Raw genomic sequence first — 24,664 nt, forward strand, 5'->3', positions numbered from 1 at the left:
TTTAGTCAAGATGTAAATAATGTGGCTACAGATGAAAAGAAAGTGCTCACCCACAAAGATGGCGCTATCCATAGGATGTCACTACTTTGTAGACATTTACCAGCTGCTGAGCACTTTCTACGTGCAGGGTGTATGGTGGAGATGCACCACAAGATGTCATTCGTTCTTTCTCCCTAGACTTGCATTGACTCTGCCCTCTCCAGGGACAAGATGACAGAACTAGCTAGAGTCACTGCAAGCAAATCGTATGGCTGAGAAGTAGGTATTAAGGATTTGAGCCTTTCGAATTTCAATCCTAATTGAGCAGTAAGTAAGATAGATAAAATATTAGAAGACACCTATTCACACCGAGATAAGCTGTAGACAGCTACTGGTATTACTAATCACCATTATTAAGCACCTCAGAACATCTGAGTTTCAAAATATCACAAATAATCAATTGAGCAGCTTTTGAAAGATTTGTGCTCAGATTTCTTTGCCCAAGAGCATTTGCAAAGAAGCGAAAGTCACACATTCTTTCTTTTTTGGTACCTTTAGGTGTTGACTGCTGATTTCAGGAGCTAGTCAGCACTATAAATCTTGGAACCTTCAGCACTTTGTAAGTTTTTAAATGTCTTGAACATGTTTCCTGAACTTTAGCATTAGACAAAATAGTTGTCTGAAAATCAGGACATCCCATCTTCACACATGTAACACCTTTCACATAAATGAGATCAAAGTGCTTTATTAGCAAGTAGCAACAATCTTACTTCTCACTTGGGACAACTACAGAAGTGATAAGCAAAGGAGGTTGCTTAGGAAAAGCAACATGGGAAGACAGACAGGCTCACAAGGAATCATGGCAGAGCCAAACCACTCTTGGGTCCCTTTTCCAAATGTGGGCAGGTTATGTGCAGTGCCTCACTTTAGAAAGGAAGGTGAACACAAGATAGATTTGCAGGTGCTGATGCCTTAGAAAGAGCTTCCCCCAGTCCTTAGTTTATTCAATTTATTCAGCAATTGTTGCATTGTGTGTTTATCAACCCCTAGTTGTGTACCTGATATAATGTCTTTCACATTCTTAAGATTAAAAATACACAAAGATTTGCCATTAGTAAGTATACTTGGAGGTCCTTAACTACTAGATTCATGAGAAAGTTAAACACAAAGCATATGAATTCAAATTTGTTCCTCAGCAAAATTATGAATGATTAGGTACAGGCCTTCTGGGGGATACCTGTACATAGACTGTGAATGTTAACTCAATGAATGCTTTAATATTGTAATAGCATTGCATTTCCTTATAAATATTCTCAAATATAAGCTTTCCTTACCTCTTCTTTTTCATAATTCCAAATCAGGATGTGGTTTCTACGTATCTGATTTCTTTTAGGGTCAACACTAATTGATGACAATCTGCTATTTTTTTAAATTCTTTTCATGACTTAAATGGTCGAGGGCTGTTGCTGATTTCTCTTTCTAGAGGCCATTCAGTTTGTCTGAGGTATTCAGTTTTTCTCAATGTATTCCTGAAGGACAGGCACCCCATCCATTTATCAGTAAAACCTGGTACAATAACCAGTATGTAGTAATTCCTTGAGAAAGGTTTGTCCTACCTTTCTGTTTCACACAATGCCACAGAATCTTGATTCAGTGGGCCCTAAAAGTGACAGCCAGGCTCTGGATTGTGTGATAAGCTGCTGCAGAAGGGTCCAGGTGGCAGGAAACATTCTTGCCAAGATCATCTAACATATAGATGAATGCTATGAGCTCTCTGCTCTAGTGTCATCTGCCCAGAAAGGATTTCCCGGACCACTCTGTCTAAAATGGTCACTCTCTGTCCCTAAATTTTCTTTATCTCGTTTGACAGTACTTATACCTACCTGACATTTACCTTTTTCATTATTGTCAGTTTTCCTCACTAGACTGTATGGGGAAGGCAATTTGTCTGCTGTAGGCCAGAGCCTAGGACAGTGCCATTACACGAACCAAGTAAACACTGCCATGTTCATCAATCTCAAGAGTGAAATGATTAATCTTCCCCGATGTGGATTATCTTGAAAGAAACTGTAGGATCTATCACTACAAATGACACCAAAGTGTGGTTAAATGGGAATTTTTTTCAGTGTGGTAAATGGGAATTTTTTTGGATGATTGTTTTTTTCCCCTTGAATTCATCTGTTTAACACAAACATTTCAAATTGTACTAAAATTATTTATAGGCCCAGATGTCAAAGGATGAAACTTCCTGCAAATAGTTAAGCTGCTCACCGTCCAAATAAGCTTTGTATTTTTTCTTGCAAGTCATCCAAGAGTCTCCTGTGAGTATCAATTTTAGCAGCTCCTCAAGCTCACTTGAGTCAATTAGTCCCATCCCTGAGTTTCTGCTGAAAACTTCCAGGTCAGTCTCACTTCTGTAATTGTTTAATGACTTTGTCTCATTTGCTAGAATACCTTGTCTTACATCCATTACGGTTACCTGACTGCTTCATCAAAGCAGTCGAATTTGGGACCCTGAGTTGATGAACCCCAAGCTCCCTGATGTTCCATTATCCACAGAATTTATTGCAATTTGTAATTCATTTAATTCTTTATGTATCTACTTGATGTTTTGACTGCTTCCACCACTAGAATGTAAAGGGAGTTCTGTGAATAAGGGGACTCTGTTTCTTTCGTTTACCTCCACCTGCACAGTTCCTGGCACAGAGTGGGTGACTCAAGAAATATCTGTTGAATAAATGAGTGAACACGCATCCTCATCACTTTATAAAAATGAGTTGATAGGAGGATATCAGATTACATTAGAGACAGCAGAGGACTTTGGTATCTCTTGTAGAGAAATTTAAAGTTCTCAGTTGCTCTGGAAATACTAATATTTCAATAAAATGTACATTTAAAAAAACAGTAATTTGTATCTGTCAAGTATGGTTATTCTTAAGTCTTCATCAAATCCGAGATCAACAGCAATGATCATCTTCCTGCAACTTTCGCCTTAACCTCATTCTTGATTTAAGAACTCATTTTGCCATTCACAGGATTTCAAATGGTATACGTTCCCAGATCAATTAAGTGCAGAAAGGCATATTTTATTAAACAAGTTATGATAGTAATCATGGCTGTTGCCAGGTATCATGAATAATCAGGTGCATCAATCAAGATTTCATTATTGAATGGGGTATAGTAAAGGAAGGGAAGGACTTGGGTAGGTAAAGAGTTTGCCAAGAATGCCAGGCTCAAGGCATTTGTGGTACCTCAATTTGTTTTGGGGTGCTTGTCTTTGGTTTTCTCATGAGCTGGAACACCAAAGTGAGCCAGTTCACAGCAGTATTCCTACTGACTTCCTGATATTGCTCCTTATTTTCTAATTTTTTCTTGGTTTCAAATTTTGATTATCTAGCCCACTGAAGGCAGAGAAGATTATTGATGCTTACACAAAGTTATAAATGATGTCAATTATGGACAGGCTCTGGCAGTGGTGGAATGTCTCATAAGTTAAAGGAAAAGAGTAATTACTTTGCTACTGTTATATAATCACTTCATCTTTTATGAATTTGTTCCTGTGCTATTTGGAGAACAGTAATCTTACCTTTAGGCTGCTTCTACATTTGGGAATTGACTTATTTGAGGTCCTAATATCATCTGTGTGTTCTAGGCAACCAGAAAGAGTTTTTCATTAGCAAATATGAGAAGAGCACTTCAATATCACTACAACTAAGCCACTCACTCATTCACGCATTTTCTTACCAATTTTCTGCCAGATGCTGTGTTCGGATCTGGGGATACAGTGGTATGGTAGATTAAGGATGGCCACAAATTCTTTGATACTTCTCTCCGCTAGAGGTAGGATTTATGACCCTCCCTTTGAATAACACAAGGGACACTGGGACAATTTCTGGACCCAGGCCTTAAGAGACTGGCATCTTGTTGTTTCCTGTCTCTCGGAACGCTCCCTCTTGGAGCCCTGAGCCACCATATTAGAGCTCTGACAAACTCGAGACTGGCTGCCATGCCCATAGGAAACCCAAGTAGAGAGGCTGTAGGTAGAAAGAGGGATTCCTGGCTGCTGTCCAGCTGTTCCAGCCCCCAGCTATTTGAGTTATCCCAGCTGAGAGCCCAAATATCATGGAGAAAAGACAAGTCATCCTGGCCATACCCTGTCTGAATTTCTTTCTTTTTTCCCTGCCCGGGAAAAGAAAAGAAAAGAATTTCTTTTCTTTTTTCTTTTTTCTAACACACAGAATCATGAAATGTAATCATAATAAATTGTGTTAATCCACTATGTTTTGGAGTAGTTTGCTACACAGTGATAGATAATCAAAACAGGGAGAGAACAAATCAGACTTGATCCTTGTCCTCAAAGAACTTAGATTTCAGCAATGAGGCCAGTTCAGAACTTAAATATTGCACATCCCAGTGTGGAGCAAGAAATTGAAATACAGCAACTTCACAGAAAGTTAGCACTAGAAGAAACCTATCATCCTGCTCAACCTCTTCATTTTGTAGCGTGTTAACAGTGCTGTCATGTGCTTAGTGCTGGATTAAGTTTGGTCCCAACTCTAGAACTTTTCAACTAAGGCTAGGGATCCCACCAGGAGCAGGCACAAGAGGCGGCCACAACCACACCCAGCAGCATTGCTGCAAAGTTTTAGATCTTTAAATTGTTCTTAAAACTTACTCTACGTGACCAACAATCGTCAAATGCCTCTCAACATACACGTCTTTCTCATAGAAAGCGGACATTTTGCTTCTACTATGGTGGGACCTGGGGGTTTATCACTCTAAGATGTGAGGCAGAATGCACACCAACTTATTCATGAGGTGTCCACAGGTCCCCCAGTGAACTAAGGGTGGAAATATCCTTCCATTAATGTGGTTGTTAGTTTATGTTCGGTCACTTTTCTTCTCTTTTTAAACCAACACAGCAAAGGTTCAAAAATTAAGTAAAGAGTTAAGATTGGATTTTTAAAGACTCTCAGGGAAACAGATCAGAAAGAAAAAAACGAACACTTGTGGCCTTTCCATGAAAAGCTATAGAAGCTGTGTAGTCCAGAGGTTACGAACTCAAAGGCCAGCAGGGCCAGGCAGGACCTTAAAAGTGAGGGAAGTGAGTCAGGTGCAGGGGAAACAGTGAATGGTGAGCTAGAGAGGCATGTCATAGTCATTCCAGAGGGGTAACTGGCCCTCAGCTCTAGATGGCCTCTACCAGAGATGTCAAACTTTGTCAATTTTCTAGAGAAGGAAGACATTCCAATTTTTATGTTAGATCTCTTCGTTTCTAAATGTTGGGCCAAACAAAATACATCTGTGGGCTGATATTAAGCAATGCCTGATGTAGACACTTGACATGGATTGATGTGGGGATCAGCCTCTCGTGGCTACAAAACAGACAAATGAGTTTGGCCAGACCTTGCTGTCAGCGGTTGCACTAACCCTGGTAGGATTTTGTTTTTTAAATGCACTTCTCCATTAGTGATGACGAGTGAAATGTCTGGCTTTCCATATTACTGCTGTCGTTTAGTTTAATGTACTCTTGTTTTTACATATTTATAAAAACCTTTTACATTATTAATAGTGATTAAATGCTTAGACACTGAAGATCAATAATGCTTCTGTTCACCTATTTACATTATTAAAAAGTAATAAGTCATACAGGGCACGTAGAATATGTGGTTTACTTTGTAGTCATGTTTGGAGTCGACTGAAAACAAGAAACTCAGGCTACAGGGTAAAATGTACTTAAGGAAAAAATGGTAACTGACTTGGGCTTGCTGGAGACTCTACCGTGGGCAAGTGGCATGTTCCCAGTGACATTACACCATCAGAGGCACAGGAGGTCTACGTTCCATGTGCTCTCACATGCCAGTGCAGCAAACTCAGAACAAGAAAGGCTAGTCTCACTTGGATGCACAGTTATTTAACCTTTATCTGTCCTTGCAACAGTTAGTCACCTATATGCCACCATCTTTAGCTCAAAGGCCTCTGATGGTGGCAACACTCAGCAGCAAGTCCTCCGTGCAGGTCACATTTTGCCAGTAGGCAAACGAGCCCCTTGGCAATGCCTTCTTCATCCACCTACTCAGCTATCACTCAGTTATGTGGCAAAAGCCAAAAAGGAGAATGGTTCCCCTGATTATAGTACCTAGATCTGTCTGAGGACAGCAACCCCACAGTCAGAGATGGATAAGGGTCATAAGTCTTCAGCAGAGCTTTCTAAGTAGCCAAAGTGGCTCAGCACAGTGGTTTAGAGGTCAGGCTCTCAGTATGAATCTGCTTGGTTTCAAATCCTGGCTCTGACACTCACTGGTTGTGACCTTGGGCAAGTGACTCACTTGAAATCTCAGTTCTTGTTTTCTCACCTGAAAAGTGGGGATCATAATGGTGCCTACCATATCGGGTTTTTGTAAGGATTAAATGAGATAACACATGTAAAAGCTTAGTAAGAGACCTGACACATAAGAAGTGCTTAATAACAATTTACACGTAGCAAAAGGCCTGTTTTACCAGTTGTTCAAAAGTGTTCTTCTACCAAGAAGCTCACTACCATTGACTCGGAGTTTGTAAATAATGTCACTGAAATGTGTTAAAATGAGCTGGATTTTACAATATCACTTGGTTTCTAAGTTTCTTGTGTTAACCCAGATGTCATTCATCCAGTATAAATGAGATCTGAGTCACTAGGCTCATTTAAGGACAAGTTGAAATGGGGCAGCAGTGGTATAACAGAAAGATTACAAGAGTTGCTACAATACAAACTTGCTGGCTGTGTGATGTTGGGCAAGTTATTTAATCTCTCTGAAGCTCAATTTCCTCATATATAAAATGCACCAAGACAATACCTACTTCACAGGGATACTGTGAGGATAAGATGAAATATTGTATGTTTGAGAGCTGCACAAACTAAAAAGTACTATGGAGATGTAAGAGCTTGTACCTATTATTACTTATACTCTACGTGATCAGAGTTGGATTTATTTTATCCAGAGATAACCCGAATAACACTGCATGCGTTGATTTTTTTAAAGGAAATGTAGTTAGATTGCTTGTCCTCAACTGTTTCCCTTGGAAAAGGCCTGCACCTTTTCTGACAGATTAGACGTGTGTCAGAGCGGAGACCACTGGATGAAGGAGACCGTCGTTCTGAATTCAAATGTGACTTACAGAGCCAAATGATAACTTGGAGCCTTTTACAAAAGAATGAGGAAAACTCAATCAAACCAGGAGGAGGAGAAGGGCATTAAGTACCACAAGTAATAGGCTTGTTCACTCTGTGAGTGGCTGGCAACGCTGCTGAAGCATGAAGCTGAACCGCAGGGGCTGGAGTTTCTCTTCACTTTTCTGAGTTTATTGCTCAAACGCCCTCCTCTGGATCACAATGACTTGGTTCCTGTCCCTCTCAGGTCCTGACTTTCTCCCTTTACTTGAGTTCAGTGAGTCATTTAATACATATCTCCGTGTCATGGCGGTGGTTATTTCATTTACCTCTTTTTTTTTTCTTTTGGACTGACTTTTCCTTAAGCATGAAGAATGCTTTTTGGTTCCTTTGTTCCTCTGGTGTGCAATAAGTAAGCCTTCACTATCTCAAGAATTACTTTTACTACAGCCATTTGAAATTACCCCAGAGTTGTTATCGAGCTCGGGGAAATACTTCAAAATGGGGATGACTGAGTCTCTTGGGAGAAGGCAAACTTTGACTAGATCCCCTGGCAGAAAAGGCCTTTCTTGTGATGCATTGGCAGTTGGTTTGGGGTTCTGTCAAAGATTTAAAAGGTTAGAACTGCACGTAATAAACATAATGAGAAAGTTTTAAGTTTCAATAGCAGTTCTAGTGTACAATCTGTGAGAAGGATGCTGAGTGTTTTAAATTTCCATGCACATCATTTTTTTTCCCTTTCCTAGTGCGTATAGGTCAAGATTGAGTTGTAGTTTTCTTAGATTATCACTCATATCAATATAAGCTCTTGACCGAGTTTTTCTTGGAGCCTGATAACACGCACCAGGATGCAACTGAGTGGGTGGGATGTAAACAGGAGCTCCTGGACAAATATTTCCCAAGTTTTTTTTTTTTTTTTTAAAGTTCTGTTTGTAATAGTCTAGAAGCTAGTGAAATATGAGAAACAGAGTGAAGGGAAGAGTTTATATTCCGTGCTTGGGGGAATATTTTTCTCTTTTTTCCTTTGGTCCTTGTTGTGTCTGAAGTGAACCTGCAGCTGCCACAGCCATCTTCCTACCAACCTAAGAATGAAGCTTATGCTGAAGATGGTAGAATAGAGAAATGGAAAGGACCTGGGGCCTAGATGATGTTACTGAACCCTTAGGTCAGCCAACCCCCAAACCCCCCAACTGCTGGACTTTCTATTCTGAGAGATAAACATCCTTATAGTTTAATAACAATATTTAAACATGTTGAATTGTGGCATGAACAAGGCATGAACATTTTTAAGAGATCAGAAATGTTGACTTCAGTGACTTACTTATACCTAGTGCTAATGACTAAAATAAATCATTGCTGAAGATGCAGCTGAGAAGAACAATGAGCAAACTCATGTTATTACACTTCAAACAAGTAAGTTAGTGTTTTAAAATTTCTTCATCTAATGGGTTGGAGTTCGGTCTCAGGTCTTTAGTGACAATTCACGCATTTGAGCTTCCCTAGAAGACAGATTTTCACAAGTCTTGCATTTCACATTGGGACATCAGACTCACCCAATTCTTTCACATGGAAACATTTTACACCATGGAATAAAACTTAAAATTTGGCTTTTGAAATTCAAGAATTTTTCAAGAGATCAATCCAGAAGCTGAACAATAAATTTGTAAATTATACTTCTGTTTTTGTCATTAAAAGCCCCATTTATACTTTACTACGAATAATACACATCATGTGTTGTGTGTCTGTGTGTGTGTGTGTGTGTGTGTGTGTTTGTGTGTGTGTATCTTCCTTTCACGGTTAAGGAAAAACATGACCACTGTTCATTAAGGAATAAAATAAATACATATATACCTGCTGTCAAATGAGATCTCTGGAGGAATGACATGAGTACTGTCCTTGCCAATGAGGAATTTGATTCGATCATAGAAGAGTCTTGAAGTGTGCTGAGAGAAGAGCGGTTGGCTTTGCTGAATGAGGTCAAGAGGATCTGGTGAGCCTTGGCAGAGAGGACTTACATAACAGTTGCTTTGTTGACAACAATCGGGGTCCACACAGTCAGTCAAACCATCTGAAAAGAAATTTTTGAAATTTAGTGTCAAGAGAAACAACATAGTTAATAATATGCACGAATGGAGAAATATCTAGAATATAGCCAAAGGTAACGGTCCACATTTTGAGTTTAGAATCTATTAAATTCACATGTCTCTCATGAATTACCACCCACTCTGAATTTACATGGCACGTCAGTGAAATTCAAACTATTTTGTTCATAAACCTTTCCTGAATCCTCCAGCAGTACTACATTGTTTAGCATTTGAAGAGAGTATTCTGTTAGTTATCACTCTTTTGAAGTTTCTTTCTTCCTCAGCAAGACCATTCCTCCGGGATTGCAACTATTTCTTATAATTTTTTTGAATTTCTCACATCATGTACATTTATGAACACATAATTAACAAATGCTTGCCAACCTGAATTTGTATTTTTAAAAAATTCTCCCAATATACTTGTCTATTCCTAATTCCCACAATAGAAGCTGGTATTCTGATGGTGACAAAGTGTCTAAAGCAGGGCAGTGATTTTCAAATGTGTAGTCAATTACCTGGGGAGTTTATAAAATTTGTATATTCTTGAGTCCCGCCTATCGAAGCAGAATTTCTTCAGAGTCCAGGATTATGCCATATTTAATCTGAGTGATTCTGAAGCATACTAAATTTTCAGAACCACTTTTTTAGGAATCTGTAGAAGTGACTAGAGCTTACTTGTTCCTAACTGCAGTTATTTGAAGCAAATACTAAGAAATTTTCAGTATATAGTGATGAATGGCTCTCTTTCATTTCCTAGGCCTTCACCATTTACTCCAGACTCCTGAATCCATGGTTGTTCCAACAAATAAATCACATAAAAGCTTCATTCTTTGGTAGAGGAATGATGTGGGACACAGGGGTTACAGGAGGAGGGGAGACTGTTGAGAACCTGATATAGTTGTCCCTCGGTATCCGAGGGTGATTGGTCCCAGGACCCCCGCAGATACCCAAATCCGAAGATGCTCAAGTCCCTTATATAAAATGGCACAGTATTTGCACATAACCTATGCATATCCTCCCGTATACTTTAAATCATCTCTAGATTACTTATAGTACCTAATACAACGTAAATACCATGTACATAGTTGTAAATACAATGTAAATAGTTATGAGGCATGCGCTAAATTAAAATTTTGCTTTTAGGAACTTTCTGGAATTCTTTTTTTTCCAAATATTTTTCATCCGTGGTTGGTTGGATCCAAGGATGCAGAACCTGAGGATACGAAGGGCTGACTGTAGGTGCACAACACTGTGTTAGGTGCTTGGGGAAGGAAAGAGGTAAAAAGAACCCCTTCCCTGTTTTTAGGAGCTCAGAACTTAGTAGGAGGAATAGGTGCATAAAACAGCTGACTCTTAAACCTGCAATAAGTGTTATAAGAATTACGTGCAAAGAGAAGGGGTTGGAGTGATTATTTGAGCATATGGACACTTCATTCCGCACCCAATAAGCAAAAAAAATTAAAGCACTTCCATGGTCCTTAAAGCAGACCAGTAGCTCTAATTCAAATGTTTAACAAGGGGAAATATAAAGATGCTCATCTTCTTGGCTTGCAGTGGAATAGGGAGGTTCAGATGGATCACCTGCTCCTTAAGGCTGATGATGAAAGTTACTGGCACCGGTTTCATGCAGCTCTTTTGCTCGCTCTCTCTCCTTTACATGGCTGCCCCTGTTGAGCTGGAGGGGGAAGTACCACAGCTGGGGGCAATGAAAGTCAGGAACACCAAGAGAGCAGGCGTTTGGAACGGTAGCCCTAGGGCACCCTGGAAATATTCTTCCCCACATGAGGTCCTTTCAAATTCCCTGTACCATAGACACTACTTTGATTTAAAATGCAGTTTGCTGCTTTCTGGCCTACCCTGTTTGTTCAGTGTATTTTTGCCCCTGATTTTTACTTCTCTGTATACATATTTCTTTTTCACTGATGAATAACTTTTGTGTGGATTAGTTTCACTAAGAAGTTCCCTTCTGCTCCCCTTTCTCCCCTCATTCAGCAAATTATATTAACAGATTTTCTACAGATTTTAGATGCCATTATCACCTCTCTCTCCAATACATTGTTCTCAGCCTCCTATTAGCACATTATCTCTTTACTATGCCAATTAAACATCTGGATGCGCTGGAAAGCTGGCAAAAATATCAATCTGATTAAAACAGTTTTCTGATGTCTGGAATTGATGCACAATATACTAAACAATGAAAAACTGCTTTTCAGATGGGCAGTCACCTTTATCTTTCAATTGGCAGCAAATGCAGTAGTAATAATCAGATTGGGCATTCACAGGTTTCGACCTGTCAACCACACAATTCTAACTTATTTTTGAAAAGAAATAGATTTTAAATAAATAGTAATGCCCAAACGATCTTCAAAACTGGATTCTAAAACTAAACACAGAGCCAATTCAAAATTGGGACTCACATTCTCATCTAGTTATGTGCTATAAATTCCAAGTTAATGTTTCATATTCACTAATTGCCTATTATACAGGGCTGACCCTCTAAGACCTCTGTTTTCTGAGAACAGCAAGACTTCTGTTGAATCTAGAAAGGCTGCAGGCAAGCAGACCAATAATGGTATGCAACCCCTGAATTATAATTCATAGGTAAGCCCAGTACATGGGCAAAGATCTACTTACCAATTATCACATTGGATAACACTCCATACAGTATGTCTAGACTGTTACAAAGAAGTGCAAATGATATCACACTGCTTGTGTGGGTTTCTTTTTTTCTTTTTCTTTTTTTTTTTTTTTTTGGCTGTTAATGGTTCTTTTATCGCCCTGAACTGGAAGCTGTGGCACCCTTGACAGCCAGGCTCAAGGTGTCAGATATGGACATATCAAATGTTAGCTTATTTTACTTTTAGGGCCTGTTCCCTTTAAAGGAATAAAAATAAAAGCTAGCAAAATAAAAGGGAGGTTAAATTGTCTTGAAGGACTAAACAGGGCATTCACTGATCCTAGCTTTGACAGCCAGTTAGGGACTATGCCAGCTGGCTCAGTTGGGGTTGATGAAGGTCAAGGACACTGGTTTCTTCTGTACATGATCAAGTCATTCACTATTAAACTTTTACCTACTAGATGTATGCCCTTGGTTGAAAGCAGGATTGGACAAGGGAATATGAATGATATAGGGAAAACCCACGTTTTCCTAATCCTTAAAATGAATTTACAAATATATATCCTCTTAGGGACAGCACCCATATTATCGCCTTGATAAAAATGGACAGCTAGTTCCATGGCAGGCTATCCAAAAGGATTTGGCAACATGTATAGATTAGTTAATATTTGTCAGGTATGGCACTAGGTACTTCCGCATGTAGTATTTTAACTAAATCCTTGTGACAACCCTGTTAGGTAGACATTCTCATCTCCATTTTACAAATAAAGGAAGGGAAGCTGAATGTGGTTGGAAGAAATATGGGAGTCATATTAACACCCAGTGCTCTGACTACAAATCACACGTCCGACATCACCATCCAAGCTGTATGACTAGTACTACTGGCCTAGGCTGTAAGACCTCCAAGTGCCTGACCAATGTAGTATTTAGAACACATGAAGTGGTTAAGGTGAAAGAATCAGACGACTTTGATTCTAATCTTGACTTTGCCACTTACAATGTACACGATCCTGGACAAATCAGTGCAACTCCTGGATTCTCAGTTTCCTCATCTACTAGATGGGATGAGTAGAATTGTTGTAAGGATCACATGCTATCATAATCATATCAGCATAGTGCTTAGTGTTTAGTAGCTAGCACTCTCGATAAATGTTAGCTCTTGCCATTAACCAAATTATAGACTGTACAGACTACAAGGAGTCTAGGGATAGAGTCCTAGGGGTAGATGCCAATGGTCTGCAGTGGCAGCTTAAAATGTTCAGACTCACTTCTGTTTAAGTTGCCTTATCACTGGCCAGAGGGCAGTTAACTTTTCTGTAGCATATTCAGTTCGTTAGAATGTGTTCATTTTGTGAACTCTGCTTGGTTAGGTTGTCAGATAGGTAGGAATCTATGTGGCTCTAAACAGACACTAATGCTACAGTAAATCTTTATTCATTGAATTTCACAAATTCAGAATTTGTTATCATTTGGACAGGGGCTGGACTGAAGCTTAACCTTTTCAGCATCGATAGAATAGAGCATCTACCAAGCAAATTAATAGTGAAAAAGAAATTGAAGGGCTGATCATTCCAGTGATTCAGTTGAACAAAATCTTCTCGGGCATTTTAGAAACCTACAAACAATGGACTCATTACAAATCATTCATAAATTTTTACTAAAGCAGGCCCTCTACTAGGCACTCCTGGTAGCTTAGTTGTTGCCATTATATGCATTGAAGGTAATATGACTGTATTTCCTTTGGAAATAGTCTCTAATTCATCTTTTTTCATTTATTCAGGCTGACTTTCACCCTAGTATTTTGCTGTATTGGTAAAAAGAAAGTGGGAGAAGTTCAAGTGCACTTAGTACTGGAACTGCCCAAATCATTGTTATTGCTATAACCTATACATTTACTTTTTCTGCATCAGGAAAGTAAATTGTTTATATGCCACTAATGTTCATGTCCTTCCCACCTGCCATCAATGGCTTCCCAAATTGCTCAGAATAAAAGCCTGTGTCCTGACAAAGACCTACTTCCTCACAGTCTGGTTCTTTACCATCTCTCTCTTACCTCTCTGACCTTACCTCCCATTACCGTATCCCACAACCCCCTTCCCCACTGTCCCTATGCCTGGAATCTTCTTTTCTCCAATGTCAATATGGCTCACCCCTCACCTCCTTTAAGTCTTTACTCAAATGCCACCTTCTCAGTAAGGCTTTCTCTGACCACATTATTTAAAATGCCACCTCTGTCGCACACTCCCTATCCTTTTTTAACCTGCTTAAAAAAAAATTTCTCCATAACACTTACCATCTTCTATCAGACTATTTAAAAAATTTTTTAGTTTATTGTCTGCCTCTCAAAACTAGACTATAAGATCCATGGAACACGGATTTAGTCTTTTTTATTCATTGCTATTTCCTCAATGACTAGAATAGTGCCTGACCCCAAGTAAGCTTTCAATAAATATTTATTGAATGAATAAATGGATATCCTAAAAGTCCTATTTTTAGGACATTTATAAATACACCTAGAGATTAATAAATGTTCAATTAATGCATCAAAATATGTTAAGTTACAAATAGATTCTTCATTGATACCACACCTTTATCACACACTTTATATTACTGTATTTCAAACATTTTCATTCATTTTCACCACTACAAAGTAGGAAGATGTCAAGTATTACTAGTTTTAGTCGATAAATAATGTGACAGATCCAGTTATAGAGGGGTTAACTGAGTTATGGAGTTTAGATGTTCCAACTTCCACTCATATCTGGAATCACTTGGCAGTTTAGGCTCTCATAACTAAGTGATGATCTTCTAATAAATGGGTTCCTTGGAAATGAGGGGGGTATGGTCAGAAGAGAATAATTAGGAATATGCTTTCTGTTGCCAGGTCTTTTTTCCCAGCCAAATCTTAAAAGTAAATGCGGAGAGGGGCCCTTAAACAGAGCAAATGTTACCAATTCATTGCTCCTTCTATTTCATTTTCCTATTTATTAAACCCTGCAGCATGCTGGTGACATTCAAAACATGAGGCTTATTGATCCATGAGCTTATATGTGTTCATAATTCACCCATGGTGCTGATTTCTAGATCTAGAAACACTGCATCATAAAACAGGCTTGCAAATAGCTATTGTTCTTAATGAATGGTGACTTGTTATGAAGAATGATTCCTGGAAGATCATTCTCTTTTAGGCAATTAACTTATTGATTTTACCAATGAATATGAATATAGACCACCGGAAGAGTTTATATCAGAGAAGCTTGGACAAACATGTGACAAATACTTAAAAGATCGGGGGAAAAAGACTGTTTCGATTAAACACTCTTATTGTACATCTTTTTAACCTCCGTGACAATCGTTCCACAGTATCAGAAGTCACCTTCCTTCCTCTATGACTTGAGGGACTAAAATGTAATCTTTGATAGCTGAAGATCTTTAAAAATTTACAATGTTCTGTATAATCTGGCCAGTGCCTACCTTTATATTCTCATCTCCCACCAATCTCTCCCTGACTCATTGTATTCCAGCCACAATGACTTACCTTTCACTTTCTAGAAGAGTCTAGTATATTTCCACCTCAGGGCATTTGTACATGCTGTTTCCCTGGCCTGGAACATTCTTCCCCTGACTCATGTGAGGCCTCCCTTGCCACATAGACTTGGTTAGGTCCTGCTATACATGTTTATAGCACTCTAAAAACTTTATAGCACTCTAAACAATTGTAAATATATAGTTATTTGTGTGGTTTCTTGTTTAATACCTAAACCATAAGCTCCATGAAGGCAGAAACTTGTTTGACATTTTCTCCTCAGTGTCAAGCACAATACTCGGCACAAAGTAGTAATGAATGAATGGAAAATTGGGTGCCCAATCTGAAATGTTTGGCTGAAAGGTAATTAAATCTTTGAGTCAAACATTTGGATCAGCGCTATCCAATAGAACTTTCTCCATTGATAGGAATGCTCTAGATGTGCACCAACACAGTAGTCGCTAGCTTCATGTGACTGTTGAGCACTTGAGATGTGGCTAGTGCAACTGAGAAATGGAATTTTTAATGTTATTTAAATTGTATTTAAATAGTCATATGTGGCTAGTGGCTACCATATCAGACAATGCAGATTTTGGTATCTCCAAATAGATGTCGGATGGTCTATAAACTTAGCCAAAGAATACAAAGAAGTTGGAAACTTTTATGAAGTCCAACTTATAATTTTTTTCCTATTGTGGTTTCTTTCCTAGCTTTTATGTTTAAGAAGTCCCTTCCAATCTTGAGATCTACCACCTATATTTTCTTCTAATTGTGTTTGAGTTTTCTTTTGCCTTCAACTCATTAATCAGCTGGAGTGTTTTTATTTATTTTATTCTTTTGGAATATGGTATGAATTGAAAATCTAAGTTTTATTTTTCCTTAATAGTTGTCTCAGCACCACCTATTTCATAATGTTTCTTTTCCCCACTGATTTTTGATGCTGGTTTTATAATATCCTAAATATTTGTACCGCGGTGTGTTCCTGAGCTTTTATTCGGTTGTACTGATCTGTCTATGCTTACATCAGTACCATTTTGTTTTAATTATCATAGTTTTAAAATATTATTTTAACATCTGATAGTTCTAGCTTGCTCTCACTATTCTTTGTTTTAGCTATTCTGATTCAGTTAATATAATGTCTAAACTTTTTTTCTCATGTCAATTCATATGTGCATGTAATGTATGGTGATTATATTTTTCAAACCCTAAATCAGGACACATGATGAACACATGAAAATGTGGTCACCATAAGGTTAAGTCTCCTCTTCCAAGCACAAGGTTGTGTCCATGGTATGTGCTTGTTGACTAAAGGGATACATGAGGTCAAGACACTTGATAGATTTGTGATTTCTATAGTAATTAGTTCTTAAATATACAATGTAAAAGACAGTTTTCAATTTTTTTGCATGTTAAGAAAAAAATCCAAGGGTTATTTGTTCTTAGTTCTGTTTTTATTATTCAAGAAGCTCTTAGGTAGTTCCTAGACCTATGTCACCCACATATTCAATGAGCCCAATTAGTTACTAAGAGTCACAATGCATTGAATCAGAGTGTAACTAAAGTCAAAGCTTCAGGAAGTAGCAGTAATACTAATGAGTATTCAAAGCTGATTAGAATGCAAAAAAAAAAAAATCCTGCCATTCTTTAAGTATCAGCAATGATATGGAGTAATCAGGAAGCAGCTACTTGAAGCAACTGCTTGAAAGTGATTTTTTTTTTTTTTGACTGGGAAGATTTCTTAAGAATTAACATTTAAAAAATTAGGACCACTTTTTTTTCCCCCAAAAGGTTCAATTGGCACTTTCTGATTTAGTTAAAACTCACACACATACATGCACAAACAAGTATGCAAATACTAATCATTAGGCATATACAATCATTCTGGATGGCTGGAAATGAATCCAGCCATTCTGGATAGCTGGAAAGCTGAGACCACCAAATGAAGGGCATTTAATATATTCTTAGGGATGTTACTTAAACAGTATAAAAATGGATTTATTGTCCAAAATCTTAGTCATGAGGCCTTCAGAGGTTATTTAATCCATCTTTCCATGTCAAAGTAGAACTAAACATTTATTTGTCATCAGTATCATCTTAATCCTACCAAAGGAAAAAATGGTAATTGAATATCTCTAGGAGCCTCCCCCTGCTACTCCCTAAAGAGACAATCATAAAAATACACTAAACTCACATCAGGGTCTTTGATTTTTGATTCCCACATAGATACACAGTTTTAAAGGAATGTTCATAGGCCAATACACATTCAGCAACATCTTCTATACCTTTTGTATCTATATATACCACAGATATTGAAAACTGATAATCCATTATTTCATTAATATTTAATTGATCCATTCCTTAAACATTTTTGGCTCCCTTGAGGTGACCTTGAGGCCATAGAAAATGCTTGATAATTATTCAATTATTTTTATCAAGCTGTACTTTATTAAGCAGGAAACTTATTTTAGCTCAACCCTGAGTCAGAAATTATACTTGGGACTTCCCTGGTGGTACAGTGGTTAAGAATCCGCCTGCCAATGCAGGGGACACGGGTTCGAGCCCCGGTGCAGGAAGATCCCACATGCCACGGAGCAACCAAGCCCGTGCGCCACAACTACTGAGTCTGTGCTCTAGAGCCCGCGAGCCACAACTACTGAAGCCCGCGTGCCTAGAGCCCGTGCTCCGCAACAAAGAGTAGCCCCTGCTCACCGCAACTAGAGAAAGCCTGTGTGCAGCAACAAAGACCCAACGCAGCCAAAAACAAATAAATACAGAAAGAGAGAAAGAAAGAAATTATACTTGCATAGGTTGTTAATGTATTTTCTGAGCATAACATTTTAATCAATATATCAATTGAGAAATCTCCATTACTGCCTCCAATCTTTTTTGGAATGAAGCAGACCACCTAGGTTTACACCCTGGCTCTATCGTTTACTTTCTATATGATCTTGAGCAATTTATTTAACTTCTCGGTGCCTCAGTTTCCTAATTTGTAAAGTAGTGTTAATAGTAGTTTCTACCTCATGAGGATTAAGTGAAATTATTCACAGAAAGGACTCAGCACAGTGCCTTGTACATAGTAAACCCTGAATACAAGTGAGCTAATATTATTAGTAATTATACTGGGCATCAAACTATGGACTCTGGGTCATACTTAACACGTAATAAGGAAACAATATAGACAGGATATAATTTAGTGCTTGATTGTATGGTGCATATGATAAACACCATGGTAGATTGGGGTGGTGGATGTCAGAGGTATCATGGGAGATATGGCTTGGATATGGGAGATATGAGTTGGGACTTAAATGATGAACTGAGAATGGTGGGTGTAGAAGATGAGTCTTGAAAAAAACAAAAAAAGAAAATGAGTCTTGGCAGACCACAGAAGTCAAGTAAATGGTTGATTAGTGTACCATTTAATTGAAAATCTCACTCTGGCCTCCCCAACAAAAATTTCAATTTAGATAGGAAGTAAACAGTCTCTTCAGAAAATGGTCTGTTATCCTAAATTTAGTGTGTGTGTGTTTGTGTGCACGTGTGCACATGTGCGTTGATTGGTGTAGTTTATCATCCTTTAAGTAGTGCACATGAATTATCTTGTTTAATTCTTATAACAACCCTATTAGACAGTTATTATTATTATCAGCCCCATTTGGAAGGTAAGGAAATTGAAGCACAGAGATAGCAAGAAACTTTTCCCAAACCCTACAGCCAGAAGTACATAGCAGAGCTAATATTTGACCCCAGAAATTCTAACTTCAAAGCCCTGTGCTCTTAATCAGAAAGTTGCTTCTACTTAAAATTCATAAGGTCTTATAACTTTTAAAGGTAAACTGTTAGCCAGAACAATAAAAGAAGACACTTTTACACCTAATTTGGTGCTTAAACGATGACTGCTATCTTATTGTTTTAAGCCCCATTTGGATTCAAATGACAAGGTATATAATTGTCTAAGCACAAATAGAAACCTTGAGGAGTCAAATTTAACAACGTACTTCATTTTAAGTTAATATACAGAAATTAGAAATAAAAATTTTTGTCAATTTCATGTTTTCTTGAGTAGAAAGTAAGAGGAAAGTGAGGATTTGTTGTTTTAGGCTCATTCAGAGGTGATCTGGCTGTTTTGAGGCCTGACTGTACAATGTATTAGATGCCTTTGTTTGCTTGATTAAAACAGAAGTGGTTACCCTGAGGCCTTGGAGCCACATATGGCTTTCTAAAACATGTGCAGCTCTTGAATTAAATGTAAAATATTCTACTGTGAATTGTCATGATGCTGTGTCCTTTGAAAGATGTAAAGTGGTACTAAAAGGTAAAGACACAAGAGGGAGCTCTAAATAACTAAGAACAAAGAAAACTACCTCACGACGTGTGTAGTGCAAGCTACACTAGCATCTGACAGTTTAGACAGTAGTACGTTGATTTAATTTAGTAGAATAAATGCCACAGATATGGGAGGCAGCATGGTTGTAACAATTAAGAAAACAGAAACTGAAGTCATATAGCCCTGAATTGGAACCTTGGTTCTGTTACTTTCTAGCTGTGTGATCCTGGAAAAGTCACTTACCATCCCCACTCCAAGCATTAGTTTTCCCATTTGTAAACAGGGAAAATTGTACCCATACCTGATAGCATTATTGTGAGAATTAAATGAGATATAATACATGGAAAGAGTTTGGAGTATTGCCTGGTTACTGTAAATATTCAATAAACTGAGACTTACAAAATAGTATGACTTTATACTGTTTATACCGAGGATTCCTAATTTTCACTCTTGGCCAGATTGGTCATCACTGTGCTAGAGGCTGGGCTATTCCTTTCTTTCATGAACATTTAATAAATGACTCACCTCCATCATTGTCCAAGTTATCTCCACAAAGCATTTCCATGACAACATTGCAGCCTGTCCCACTCCAACCCACCTGACACACACAGTGCCAACCATTTTGATCCAGGGTACATCGCCCATTTCCAAAGCAGAGCCCCGGGCAGCCATCTGAAAAGACAGCAGAGAGTAACAAATTCAGAGACATCAGAATGGGATTGGCCAACAATGATGTATCTGCCTAGAGGGAAAAATCGAATCATCTGGGCTCCATTCAGATGAGGTGTTGAATAAATGGAAGAGGAGCTTGCATGCTTATACCACCTTCCCAGGGAACTTGTTATCCCTTACTCTGCTGTGCTTTTCCTTAGAGAGCCAATTAAACATTATTAATGCTAAACCCAATTCCCAACCTCTGATTCAGACAGGATAAAAACTATGATGGGGACAAGACATGTTTTCTGTTTCTTTTCGAAAAAGGTATCTCCTCATCTCAATCAAAACTGGATGGATGATATTGTATCTAGTTATGGCCAAAAAGTTGGGAAAAGACAGCAGTTTCTATGAAGAGATACTTCTCCTAACTACTGCTACTCTGGGCTGATTTTTCCCTTGTGAGATGTTGCTTCAGGACTTAGGTATGTTGGTATACAGTTCAGACCATACCATTAATTGCCCACATGGTGCCTTAGAAATGTGCTGCAGTTGCTTTACATCTATTCAGCTTTTCTCTTCAAGATTATTATTGATCTGAAAGCTAAGGATTGATTTTTTTACTTATCTGGTATCTCTCTCAGAAACTAGCATAATAGTATACCTGTAGTAAGTGCTCAACAAATATTTATGGAATTAATGCACACCAAATTTAGACTTTCAGAATTCTAGAGAATAACTGGATAAATATAGTCAAGAGGAAATTATAATGCTTAAATGACTTCTATCCATTGATAACCCTAACCACAAACACTAACGATGGTCTCTATTTAGACTTTTAATTTCTCAGGGATGACCTACTCTTTCTACCAGTGGTTCAGAAATAGGCTATTCCAAAGGGCAACTCTGCATGTCCCAAGTGCTCAGTGGGCAGATGAACAGAGAGAGCAATAATGGCATATAGCTTCTGGAAATTTCCCCAGTAGCAACGCAGGACCAGATCTGGATTTTACAGGAGAGAGTCCAATCAATATTCTTTCCATTTTCTGTCTTTGAAAGAAAATTCCAGAAGTATAAAAAGCAAAAGAATTTTTTTTTAAATCTGTAGAAGTAATCCAGTGTTTCTTGCAAATGGTTTTCCTAGCAACTCTCAACAGACCAGAAGAAGAAAAGACTTTAAAATAAAATGACAGATGGCTGTTAGAAAATATGAAAAGATTATATATATATTCCTCACCCACATGTATAAGATTAAGAAAGAAATTTATCTAGTTCCATTCTCATGCACATACAGTGGATAAAGAGAAATTAGGGATAATTTGAGTAGGACATTTTCAACCTTCTGAGGCTGAGGTAATGAAAGGCACCAGGAAATCTGACAGAAAAACCCTTGCAGTCTCTATCGAATGCAGATCCCTGGTGGGGATGGATGATGAGGTACTAACAGGGGAATAATTCTTCTGCCCTTGTAAGGATACTCTACACGGACTTAAAGCTATATTGTTATGTTAGAGAAAAAGTTCAGCTGTCTACCTAAACCTAGTTCATTTAATAATTACCTCTCTGTCATATAAACAGACACACACACACACACACCCCTCGACATCAAGACAAAGAAAAATAATTCTTAAAACTGCTTATCAGTCTATTAAACTCTATGGCAAAAAATGAATCTTTGGTATTGGGAAAGCAAATTACTTTTACGTCTATTACAGCATGAACCTGACAATATTGCACTTAAGTAAGACTGCCAACATTAAAAACAACAACAAACAACACCCAAACCCCACCAACACTTCCTTTCCCACATGCATATTTTCGGTTTAAAATATTTTTCTGTTATAAAACTAGAGAGAACAGGCTTACCTCGGACAGCATCTAAGTAGTGAGCTAAAAAGGGGGGAAAACAGTGATTGAATGAATTTCTGGGAGACCAAAGCTATACAACAAGTACTAATGGTTTACCATCTGTTGCCTGGGAGAACAGCAAACTGTGAGTTCTGAAATGCCTGCAGCTCAGAAGTTGGTACACTGGCCTGTGTAGTTTGTGAATAATATTTTCTGTGGGAAAGATATTAATGGCTTTTCTGCAAGAAACTCTATTAGGCTTCCTAAAAAAGTGTCATATTTCATTAGAAGTATAAGAACTGCATTTTTACATTTCAGTAATAACTCATGAAAGAGTGCTAGTTTGAACTTCTTATTAGTAATATCTTTAGAAGGGAGTTCTGGAGTAACCACCTTTGGTAATCATGACAATATTTAAATCCTCCTATGTGAAGGCAATAAACTTACTCTAGTGCAGGAATGTAATTACTTAAGCTGCATCTGAATCTCACCCCTCACCACCTATTTAATGAATCTTAAGTATTTTCCACAGTCACAGAACAAGACTGACTGTAGTTGAGTAGTAATGCAGTTTATTAAAATTATATGTTATATATATTATATATATTATACATTACTTTGGCAGGTTCCAACCATTATAACAAAAATCACCTAAAAATGAAAGCTGTATTACAGTCTAGAGGGGAAAAAAAGCCCATAAACAATGAATTGTGTATCCAGAGGCCCACGCTTGCTTTTGCACTGTACGAATTTTCTGTGTGCTCATAGAATGACACTGGAACATTCTGTGACCCACTTTCCTTAGCTGAACAATGGTAATCATATTTGTCCCTCTGTATACATACAGGGAACCTTTGTGGCAGATACATGTGTGTGCCAAGGGCTTTGATATTTTTCTCAGAAAAAAGTATTTTATAAATGAAACTTTCATTATTATTAGTGTTTTTTATGGTGTGAAGACCACGTGATAGATTAATTATTACATAGACTTTCTCACACCCACAGGTGTTCTCCCAGGAAGCAGCCTGAAAATTAGTGAAATTGGTGACAAGGGATGAGGGAGGGTGGATGCCTTGGTACAAACTCTCTATACTACCCAATAAACAATTCAACACAGATGTTCTATTGATGGCAGGTCAGGAGTGTCTTCCTTATACACATTAAAGACAGCCCTTAATGATATTGAATGGCCCCTGATAAAGTAGTCCCATTTAATGAAATTGCCTCTAAGTGCTTTCAACCAAAACAACCTATACTTTTCAAAAGGAAAAATGGCCAGTGAATGTTACCTTTACAACAAAAGCACTTTTCTTATTAACTAATGACACTATATTCTAATGTGTCATCTTTCATTTGAGTAACTCAAAGCACTTGAAAGCAGAAAATATAAAGAATACTGAAGTAATGAGAAAGGAAAAGACACAGAAATAAGTAAGATATTATCAACAAAACAGGAAACCTCCCAGTTAAGGAAACTTTCAAACTTATGGCCAGCCCTCCTACTTCTTCCCTCTTCCCACCTCAAATTCTACAAACAGCTTGGTGATTGACTTGCTAGACTGCTTTACTTCTTCAATTAATCCAATTTACTTTGTTCAGAGTATGGTGGTACTTACCAATTGTGCAGTGGTCGCCCTCCCATCCAGGGCTACACTCACATTTTCCATCTTTGCATTGGCCATGCTCAGCACAATGAGAATGACAGGAGCGTTCTTCACATGTTGGTCCTACCCAACCTTCTTCGCATTGGCAAATTCCCCTTGAGCAGACTCCATGGCTACCACACTCCATGGTACAGAGCTCTGTGGGGAATTCAAAGAAGATGTATTTACATAATTTATTACAACCAGAGTCTACTCTTTCAAAAACACATTAGAATTACCAAAATCTCAGTCTATACCTGTATTTAAAATATATAAACAAAATGTCACAAAGCCCTCTAGCATTTGAGTGAATGTACAAGGAACTCTGTTAAAAAAGGTAGTTATATCTCTATGTATAAAATAAACTCTAAATCATATTGCTTTTGAGCAGTCCACAAAATGATAAGAGCATTCAAGGCTTGGAAATGAAGTCAGTGCCAAACAAATGTCAAGCGGTTTTCACTAAACATTCATTAAGATTACAGATAATGTTGTAGGGATTTTGTGATGCTACAAGGAAATCACTGGGGAAAACACACAGTGCCCTAACTTCATTCGGGTTTTACAATCAGAAAGATGATAGCTTTCTAATAAAATTCATAATATACAAGAGGTAAAGCTGCCAGTGACATTAATCAACTGCTTTCTCTGATCATACTAACAATATTTGCATTTATTTTAAGGATTTAAAGTGACTCTTGGTTGATTAAAACACACAGTCTTCTTATCTCAAAATGCCATTCAATATTTAGCCAATATAATCAAGGTGTATTATTAGCTCTGCCCAGTTTCTCTCTTCTGTATCCTTGACATTTTTTTGAGAAACACTGAATATT

General features: G+C 37.9%; 1 protein-coding gene across 3 annotated transcripts in view; it reads right to left on the minus strand.

Moving 5' to 3' along the window:
* TENM1 (teneurin transmembrane protein 1) overlaps positions 1-24,664 on the minus strand; it is a 570,000-nt gene that overhangs the window by 155,277 nt on the left and 390,059 nt on the right. For all 3 annotated transcript variants that reach the window (XM_068532554.1, XM_068532553.1, XM_068532552.1), the window contains exons 12-15: positions 23,802-23,987; positions 22,204-22,227; positions 20,209-20,355; positions 8,981-9,197 (exon numbers count right to left, since the gene is read on the minus strand). In XM_068532554.1, coding sequence (XP_068388655.1) covers positions 8,981-9,197; positions 20,209-20,355; positions 22,204-22,227; positions 23,802-23,987 — 574 coding nt within the window. The remainder of the gene's footprint in view (positions 1-8,980; positions 9,198-20,208; positions 20,356-22,203; positions 22,228-23,801; positions 23,988-24,664) is intronic.

This window comes from Eschrichtius robustus, chromosome X, assembly GCF_028021215.1.
Source record: "Eschrichtius robustus isolate mEscRob2 chromosome X, mEscRob2.pri, whole genome shotgun sequence".
NCBI lineage: Eukaryota > Metazoa > Chordata > Mammalia > Artiodactyla > Eschrichtiidae > Eschrichtius > Eschrichtius robustus.